The sequence below is a fragment of the Labrus mixtus genome, chromosome 8 (genome assembly GCF_963584025.1).
Source record: "Labrus mixtus chromosome 8, fLabMix1.1, whole genome shotgun sequence".
NCBI lineage: Eukaryota > Metazoa > Chordata > Actinopteri > Labriformes > Labridae > Labrus > Labrus mixtus.
In genome coordinates, this window is record NC_083619.1 from 14,238,438 (window position 1) to 14,248,917 (window position 10,480).

The 10,480-nt window shown below is 41.1% G+C and overlaps 1 protein-coding gene across 4 annotated transcripts in view; it reads right to left on the reverse strand.

Moving 5' to 3' along the window:
* The window catches only part of camsap2b (calmodulin regulated spectrin-associated protein family, member 2b), a 34,684-nt gene extending 24,204 nt beyond the window's left edge, over positions 1 to 10,480 (reverse strand). For 2 of the 4 annotated variants that reach the window (XM_061044537.1, XM_061044536.1), the window contains exons 1-2: positions 9,889 to 10,480; positions 4,607 to 4,866 (exon numbers count right to left, since the gene is read on the reverse strand). In XM_061044537.1, the coding sequence (XP_060900520.1) occupies positions 4,607 to 4,866; positions 9,889 to 10,027 (399 nt within the window). In that variant the 5' untranslated portion in view covers positions 10,028 to 10,480. The remainder of the gene's footprint in view (positions 1 to 4,606; positions 4,867 to 9,888) is intronic. The other 2 variants (XM_061044540.1, XM_061044538.1) reach the window with 1 other exon arrangement.

A 10,480-nucleotide genomic window follows, 5' to 3' on the forward strand; every position in this document is an offset into this window, starting at 1 on the left:
TTTCACTCACTAAAAAGTGTTTAGTGTTTTTTCTCAGTGAATTAAATAAAATGATTAGGGGGATGTCAATAAAGAGCAGAAAATAATGCATTTTATGGTTATTGGGAACAGTATTATAATGATGATATTACTTATATATGTTTATGACTCTAACTCCAAATAGAAAACACAATGTATCTTGTTTACATTTCTGTTTATTCACAGATAAAATAAACAGATATAAAATGACAATGGGTGAGTCTTAAAGTTGCTATAAGGCACTTTGGAAAAAGCCAGGCAAGCTGTTTCCCTTTGTTTCCAGTTTGAATGCCAAGCTAATTACAGAGTCATTTAAACACTCATCAGCAGACTCAATCGTATAATCATCTCTGTATTCCAAAATGTTGAAGTATCCTTTTAAAAACATTTGGAGAAGGCCTTCCTTTTAAAAAATAATCAGCTTCTCTCTGGACCCCTACTTATCATTTTTCTATTTCTTCCAGAGTGGAAATATCTTTGTTATTGATATGATTAATAGTGACATGTGGTAAAACGGTACAGTGATACTACATCTACATTTTTTTAAAATATTCTTCCTCTGTATTTTGTGAAGGATGGTCAGTTTCAAGGTTTCTATCATGCATGTGTGTGCGCATATAAGTCAGAGAAGAGGACAGACAGTACTGCTTACATATCTACACACTCTTCTCGTATCCACTAATGTTGACACCACAGCATGGATTTAAAAGGCATGTGCTGTCTATTATCCCTTCACAGAGACTTTTGTATTGCATTGTGTGTGTGTGTGTGTGTGTGTGTGTGTGTGTGTGTGTGTGTGTGTGTGTGTGTGTGTGTGTGTGTGTGTGTGTGTGTGTGTGTGTGTGTGCGCGTGCATATGTGCATGTGGGCAGAGACGCAAAACACCCCTGGTTACAGACACGCCTTATAAGGTTGTGGAAATGGCAGTCTGGTCATAAAGAGCTGCAGAGAACTCGTGCACAATATCTACCACAAGCATCAGGATTCAGACCCACTACTGTTGTATGACCGCGCCTGTGTCTGTGTCTGTGTCTGTGTGCCCTTGATCAAAGGCATCTATAGGAAAAGACTCAGGACTTTACAGCTGAGCAAACAGATAATAAAAGTAACCTCGTTCTGCACAAACATCACAAGTGTCCTTTAACACAGCTACACATTGTTAGATGACCTCCATCAGAGCAAGAAAACGTTTTTTATCGTACAACTTTACACACATGTGCGGCCCTATTCAGCTTTTGTCGAAGTTTATGACGCATATGTCCAAATTGAAAATAATGAGCGCCTTAGCTTTTTTTTCTCATACATGCATCCATGAAATCCTCAAAAATCTCTCAGCGTTATTCTGCAGAATGCTTTCAGATGAGGGGACACACCCCTCTGCAGGAAAATTCAATTACCACTACGCCTTTTCTCTCCTCCGTCACTTTGTCGCCTCGGTGTTTTAGCACTTAGAGGGAAGAGCAAGTGAGCATGTGCGAGACCGAAGGGGAAAAAAAAAGGAAACAGGAAGGTAAAGCTTGGAAGGACACAAAAGTCTTGTGCACACTGCTGGAGGTGTGACGGGAGTTGTGTGTTCATGTGTGTGCGCGTAGAGAGGGAGGGCTCATTTGTGCACCAGACGTGCTTTGACTCACTGTGAGACCCCACCCACCACAGTGCTGCAGTAGTGAACATCACGTCCTCCTCTGTCCTCCTCTACTCTACTAAACCCTCCCTACTCTGTATGTGCTCCACTCCCCCCCCCCCCCCCCCCCCCTTGCTTTACTCCCCCTCCTCTTTCCAGATGGTCATATTAACATTAGACTCCTTTTCTGGAACACACATGTCATCCCCTCACAGCCAAAAAGGCAATACCTTACCCTCCCTCTCCTCTCCTCTCCAAGTTTTCCTCCCGCCTTTACACAACCTTCTCATTCTTCTTCTTCTTTTAGTCTTCCACACTCACCCTTTCCTCTCCTCTCTTGCTCTACTTTCCTTCCTACACGTGGATTGAAGCCAAATGGCAGCTCCTGTACTCCATCTTTCCCCCGTTTTCCCTCCTGCCCTCTCTCTCTCTCTAAATCCATTCATCCTGTGACAGACTTCCAAGCTCCTCCCCCTCCCTGACATGAGTTATCCCTCTGTTGCACATGATTTGGAAAAACATGAGGTCATCATTTTCTCTGCAGATATACCATAACCCAAAATGAAAAGCCTCAACTTTAGACTGAAATTAGCCACACACACACACACACACACACACACACACACACACACACACACACACACACACACAGATAGTCCCTCTTCTTTAAAGAACTATTAACTACAATGGATGGACAGCTCATAAATTGAGTGGCTGTGAAGGTCAACAGTCAAAGGGAGGCATTTGTCTACTTAACACTGTCACTGAAACTGTCCATTAAATCACAGAGACAAGTAGACACATGGAGAGACTTGCACTAGGCTCCACATGTACTTTTGCATGTGTAAAAGGATGTTAGATCATTAAGCTTTGCACCTTACACTGTCCATCACTCCTCCTCCACCATCATGACATCCTCAATCAATGCAGTGCGCAATGAACCGAAAACATAAAAATGTTTTGAAAATGTCCTTCACCCATGACTTTCAATCCTCCTCAAAGCTGAGGAGGTACTATTATGCATGTATCTGAATTTTAAATAAGTGCTACAACCTTAGAAAAAGAAAGATGAGTGGTGGGCTGATGAAATGCGCTTAAGCTTAAATTAAATATTCAGGAGATAGCAGCATCTCGGTCTCATTTAATCCACAAAGATAGAGTTAGGAAGAGACGGAGGCAGTGGAGAAGCAAAGGCTAGAAGAGACCATGACAGGGAGAGAGATGAAGACGGAAGAAGAGAGAGAGAGAGAGAGGGAGGGGGAGAGATGGGGGGAGAGGGGTACTGCAATGCAGACACCTTTTGGCGTCAGCAGAAGTGCCCAGTCTCCAGCTATGCATGGCCTAGCAGTGTGTATGCATCAGGCTGTCACAGACTCACCCTCGTTTCATGACTTAAACAACACTGTTGACGCACTCAATGGTTCAGAAGCTATTCATTTCTGACAGCGACACTAGTCTGTCTTATGAACTGAACAATGAGGTTTATTATTGATAACTCAATTAACAGGAAATTATCCACACAAGTGTTTACAGTTGGATAAGATACACTTGTAGCCACTCAGATGTGATTCTCTGATTAATGTCTTAGTAAGTTGAATACTTTTACTTTTGGATTGTCGCTCTTAAGCAATATCAGACGACTAGTCTTGATGTTATACTCATTATCAGCTTACATAAAAAAGTAAAAAAGGTTCTGTTTTTCAGTTTCGTTTGATCATTTAATAGGCTTTACTAAAACAATTACTTTCACAAACGATTTACTGCACTCCTACACTGTGTGTTTAATTATCTGCATGTTTCTATCGATCATGCAATCATGCTTTTAGTGGCCTTCTGTAATATTAACTTTACAACAGTTATTATTGACAAAGTCATCGAAATGGACAAAGAAACATCACATTTCACTATATGACATTATAGTGAAAAGTGATGTTGTAGGCCTACTCTATAGTATATGTCACTCCTCAAGCTACTGATAGTTAGCATTATTGCTAAGAAGTGTGTGTCTTTACTAATCTAGCTCGTACTTCAGGATTCACACAACAAACTCTTATATCACTGCTTGATAAATAAAATATAAAGACAAATGTATATACAACAAAGTAACAAAGACACAAACAAAGTAGCAAGACTGAAGCAGAATGCTTGGGTTGCTTAGCAACAGTCAAGTTTCAGCTCAGTTGTGGAAGTACGAGTAGTTGGTGACGAAAGAATGAGAATCTGTTGTTTATCATTATTTTTTACGACTACATGCTGCTTGAAGGACTGTTGAAAAAAAAAAGTATCACATATGATTTAGCTTTGCCTGCGGCCTTGTGTCTTTGACCAAATCACAGCAGTGCTAATATTGAGTACAACATCGTGTGAGATACTGTTTGATGAACTGTATTCAGAATACTTTGTTCAAGCAGATTGATACATATTCTCAGTGATCTGATGTTGTACTTTATCTCAGCACTCAATAAATGCCAATCCGATTACTTTGTCTGTTGAATAATCAATATCCTACAGGCTCATTAATGGATTTTATTACAGAAATTATACATCACAGCATAATTCAGTCTGCACACAGTATTGACATCATAGTACTAGAATATCTCTTGATGGTGAGAGCTAAGGCATGTCGTGTTTGCCCAGTGCTGTATAATGACACAGAGGATGAACAGTGAGTAATGGGTTGCTATAGGAAACCCGTCATTAGCGGTTCTTTTTCTCTCAACAGGACAGATCTTGGAGGACGGTCTAACAGTTCAACACATAGAGCCATACACACAAACACACTATCAAATAACTCAATTATGAATTCCGATGGGGGAAAAATGCACAACTCAAAGAACATTTCAGTTTTCACAGCCCAGAAACAATTTGTTTCTTTGTTGACTGACAGAAAATGATTCAGTTAAAGTTATCAAATATGAAATAGCTGGTTCAAACCTCCATGTCTGCATTTCTCCGTACACTCACCATGTGTATAGGCGTGCTAGTTAGGTCTCTCTCAGTAACCAGTCGGTCCTGGTCTGTGACATACAGGCCTTTCTGGGCCAGGGCCTGGATGACGGCGTTGTGACCCAGTAAAGGTTTGACAGCATCACTGCGGAGGATGAGGCTCCCTGCCCGGCAGTACAGCTCTGCAGACTGGAGCAGGCACGCCACAGGAGGCTTCAGGTGCTCCTGGTTGTACTGGTCCCTGTATAGAGGTTCCACCAGCTCCTCTGGTACTGCATCTGAGGGGAGACAAGACACAGGAAGAGAGGTTTTATTTTTCAGCAACAGGCACCTATGACACACAGCCCTGCTGTGACACCACTATCTATAGTATCATAGTATCATAGTATCATCACAGTAGCATCAACTATGCTGCTTTTCTTTCAATATTCTTTTACTGGTTGTTGTTGCTATGGCTCCCTTACACTGTTGCTCAGAGCTTCGCCCTCATGTCCACAACCAGCTAAATCTGTACTCACACAACCACACACTAACAGTTCAATTTGGTACTTTACACAAGTGTAAGTTAAAAAGCAGGAGCACCTTGTAATCCTGTTACCGCATTCAGTAAATCTGATTTGAAGGAAATAGCTTAACCAATCACAACACACACACACACACACACACACACACACACACACACACACACACACAATCACACACACACACACACACACACACACACACACACACACACACACACACAATCACACACACACACAGCTACGCACTCTTTTTTTCTTTACCATTTTGTTGTTCAAGACTCAACTTTGTGACTCAAAGTTTTACTACACTAGTCATCAATGTGTCACTGAATGGCATACATTTAACATCTGTGCACCTCGATCCTTGACAGTGACACACTTTTAAAAGATTGTGTACTACTGATGAGTGTGTGTTTCTGGTGTGTAGGGTCATTTCCTCTGAATCACACTGAGGGAAACAAAGGACACTAAAGGAATCTACCTTAAAGGAATAGCTTTCTGTACTTAAATCTTTACAAATAACGCCACTTTGCAAGCAAAGAGCTCATCTAAACAGCTTAATGAAATTAAACACTTCAAGCTCACTGCAAAAAGAAGAATCCATTGAGCATGTGATCAAACCTCAGCAGTTTTCCAGCAGCTGTGGTTAGTGCTGCTAACCCCCCAAAAAACCCCACACTGGATGATGAAAAGATATTTAAAGCAACAGGCAGAAACAAGCCTTTGGGAAATCCAATTTGGTAAATTTTTGATGATTAATTATGGTACTTCTGTTAGAAATGGTTAGTTTCGGTGTACAGTCACACAAAAGCACAGATTCATTATCTGTTTACACTTTCTTTTTTTTCTTTTTTAAAAACAGCCGGCAACGAAAGCATAGAAAGCAAGTTATTCTAGAGTTCATGAAAATCTGCCTCGTCAAGGAAAATCCCTCTCCTTTGTGTTTGCCATCAAAGAGGAAAAAGACAGGAAGTAGCTGCTACAGGAAGTCCAGGCATGAAGAGGACAGCTCCCCCTGAGACCCTGAGGACCACAGCTCAGCATACACAACATCACGGTTAGCCGTGCTTATCTCTGCCGGCTAACTGCTCTTTGTTGGTAAAAGCTAATCCAGGCAGTAGGCTAATCTAGCCGCTGAAAGTAGGGTTAATTCTTCCTTAACTGTTTTACAACTAGAATAGAGTTATTAGCCGCATAAGCCTGGATTTAAATATGTTTAAAGTACCAAGTTTTTATTTTAAACAAAACTTATTTGGCAGCCAAACCACTCTGAACACAGTTCTGACATATGATACTTTTTAAGATAGTTTGGTTAGTAACGCAGACCATTATCTTATCTCACATGAGCTACATACTGTATGTCTGTAATTAACTTACCCTTTTAGCTATGTTTACAGTTTCTACCTAAATGTAATACAAAATATCTGGAATTTTAGCTGCTAAATCCTGTGCTATGTTCATCAGCTAGCTTTGTCTGACAGCTGTTTAATGCTGGGGAGTTAGCATACAGGACTTTTTTCTAAATTTTTCCTTTTTTGTTTATAAAAAAGCTGGATGCTATGGACAATACAACTCCATGGGGTACAGTGGACAACAGAAAAGCAGCAAATTGAAAAAACATAAACAATGAGCTAAAAGAAGCTTAAACACTATTTTATCTGCAGTCAGGTGCGTGTGCTCTTGAATTTGTACAAATATTGAGTATGTGAGCTTCAAAATTACACTCGTGAAAAAAATGGACAGACAAGGTATCAAACCACTAATCCATTTATAACATGGGGTAAAGGCTGGGCTGAAAGGTATCCTTGTACTGGATGTCATATATTGATTCATTTTAACACACTAGGCAAGCAGCATGAGCACCTCATTTCAGGCACGGTAACATAGAAAACATTATATAACCATTAAAATTCAATGCAGAGCGGTTACTGATCAAAACCTGAAGTGTCTTTATTGCAATAAAGGAGTTTGAATGTATTTATTCAAGCCAAAATCTAAACCACCTCAATCCACCGATCAGTTCCCTCATAGTCTTAACAGCAAAGCAGTATTTATGCAACCATAGCTTGAGTGTCTAAATGTTAATGTTTTTCATTCCTTTTTTTTTCTAAGTAGTGCTGAAAAAGTTGCAAAGCTGCATTTCCATCCATACAGGGGCATCTCCTAAATGATAATGTAGTGTTGGTGATCTGTAGTGCTGCTGAGATACAGCCAAAGTCATGGTGTTGTAGTTGATCATTTGAAATAACCCTTTGGTATCAACTCACTTACAAACAATCGCTCAGGTTTCTGACAAGCCAATGACCAGATGTTTACAGAAATTCACATCATGTTAAAAATGACATACCGTACTTGGGAAAAGTGTCACAAGGATTTGGTCAAACATTCAATTTATAACCAGAAATGGCTGTTGAGCACAGTGACATTTAACTGAAGTGACTGGATGAAGTAAAGGATGAAGTTAAACAATACCAGATGGCAACCACTAACCACCAGCTAGACCCAAGAGAAGGTTAAAAATAATCAATGCTGTTCATGTATTGATTGACAAGTTAATTGAAAGTTTTGCTTAGAGACCACATCAGACACTGATGATTTATTAAGCAGAGTCGTTTCATGTGTCTCAAAGCACGTCTGGTTAGATCTTCAAAGATACTTGATGCATTAGGGTTGCACTTAAGCACTGTTGTTAAACCTGAGACGGCCATTGTTGGTCCAACTTTGGTGTAATTTTATTTAAAGCCTATATGGAGTTAAAACAGGACTAAAGGGTATCATTACACACCCACTCACAAAACTTCCCACGCACAGATGCCAGGCCACATCCGTGCATAGCATCTTTAAAAAATAGCCCAACTGATACAGGATTAGTGTGATGGATAGCAATACATGTTAAGAGGGGGACAATTAGATGATTAGGAATCCCTTTAGACATTGCCAAATCGAGCAGGATATTTAACGCCGCTGTTTGTCATAGTGTGCTATATGTAACACATGGAGGCAGAATGGTGGGGCGAAGTCATTCCGCCCCTAATCTGCCATCGTACGTAGTAACAGTGGGGAACGTTGGCAATGTACAATGTGTGTGTGTGTGTGTGTGTGTGTGTGTGTGTGTGTGTGTGTGTGTGTGTGTGTGTGTGTGTGTGTGTGTGTGCATGCCTGAGTGTGTGCGTGAAGCGCCCGCTGTTTGTTTACACATCTGTGCTGTGATACTCGACATCTGCGGCAGACAGAGTATGGAGCGGCTCCACTGGACAAACTACACCAAGACACCATTTGTAGTCCACCCTGACATCGTTTTAGCATCATATTTTCTGTAAAATAAGTTTAAGGATTGGTCCATAATGGCCCTCTGCTCACTCCTTCTGTTGTAAAATAAACATATGAACTTCTCTTTCAAGAAGTGTTAAATAATATTTCTACTTCTACACATCTAGGTACACACACAAATAAATCTCTCTGACGTCTCAAAACACACTTTTCGACTGATGAGGGATTTGTTACATCCGAGCATCACCAGATTCAAACTATCGCTCATCCGTCCAAACTAGGCCAAATGAGGTCTCCGAGGACCGCGGATGAATTGGGCCACAGTTCTCGGCAGTGCTGGGAGCTAAAACTGTGTCACTGGAGGGGACGGGTAAAATATGGTGGCAGTACAGTATGCTTACAGCCACAAGTCTTATGAACTGAAAGTGGCTCTCTCACATGTTGCTGCCCTCTACTCTGTACATCTCTACAACAGTCAATCATGTACAGCCCTGTTTGGCACTCACTATGGGATCAATGGGTGGGATTCAGAGGTCTGTCTTTTGACCTCTGTCTCTGTCTGTAGGGCTGTGCTGTGGCTGTTCAGAGACTGTGAGTATTGTGCAAGAAGCTGGTTAAAGTGTTCATTAGGAGCACAAGTAAACCTTCGGGGATGAGTGCAGACAGGAATGACTCTTAATGAGTGCAGGCGGACAGAGCTGCAAGGCAGACAACAACTTGTCAGAGCTCAGATATATGTATGTAGTAATTTATGAAGGAGTATAAGCTAACATCCATTGATACTATAAGGTAAATGTAAGAGTCTGCTGTCTGTCTCCCTATTTCCTGCTCTTCAATCATGCCGATTGGAAATGACATTGTATAACTAATATCTTCTTAGTTTAGACTTGGCTCATAGGAGTGTGTTGTGATCCAAATGACAAAAACAAGAAGTTCCTCACAGGAGCTTTTAAATGCATATTGGCTCTTTGCATTTGTTTTTAGTGAGTCAGTTAATCACCAAATTAATCTGCACACATGCTGCAGTCCTAACCTGCAACACAGAAGTCCTCTAAGCATCTGTTGATCAGACATTAGTCAGTGGAGAACTCTGGTCCAAAGTGTTACATAATAGGTTTGTCCTGACTTCTGCAGTGAGGAATAATTAGCATTAGCAACCAGTTACATCATTGACACTGTGAAATAAGCAGTGGATGACCGAAATGTATGAGAATATGGGTATATGGATTTATTATTGTCGCTCAAATGTGTCAAATTGCTGCTACTTCATAGCAATAGGAGAAATATTTATGTTTATAGTAACAAGGGAGAAACATTCAAGACATTGTGATGTGTCAGTGAGTGTGATTAATGTTGCTGTTTACAGATGAGTCCATCTCTTAACTCCTGTTGTCCAACTCAACATCAGTCCATATTGTGAGACATTTAAGATGATGATCTTATAACAATGTTTTCCGCTGAATCTTAACCTAGAGATAGCACGATTATGAGGCGCCAGCAACCTACCCGAGCCGAAAGCCTTGGCCACGAGCCACGTCAGGCTGCAGGATATCTTGGCCCTGGTGAAGTCGTAGTGATCGAAGCTTTTGATGGCAGGGACGATGAAGGTCGGTCTCATCCCACTGTCATCTGCAGCATCTCCCATCTTCTCTCTCTCCCTCTCGCTTCAGTGCAGCCGGAGGATCAGTCAGCCTAAGGAACTCCCCCTGACTGCGGATGACATCCCGTCCAGAGGAATTCAATGCAGCAAAATTTCCCCTTCTCCAAAAAAAAAAAAAAAAAAAAAAAAAACTTTGAGCGTGGCCTGGGAGTGCACGACGACTTGGGCTCAGAAAAAAAAAAACCTTACATGAACACCATCTGTAGTTTTCAGCTCTTAATGTTCCAGGGTATTCTTGAACCCCGACAGCCCAGCGCAGTTTAGCAGCATGATTTCAGAAGATTTCCCCCCATTCCCTGACATGTTTATCCGACATAACGGAGCAGCTGAGCGGCGGAGGAGGACAGCTGGAGTCCGACACACGAGGACGGCCTCAATCTCGAAAGAAAAACGCCTTTACTCCTTGTATTTTCTTACTGTTTTCTTACTGGGTTTTTT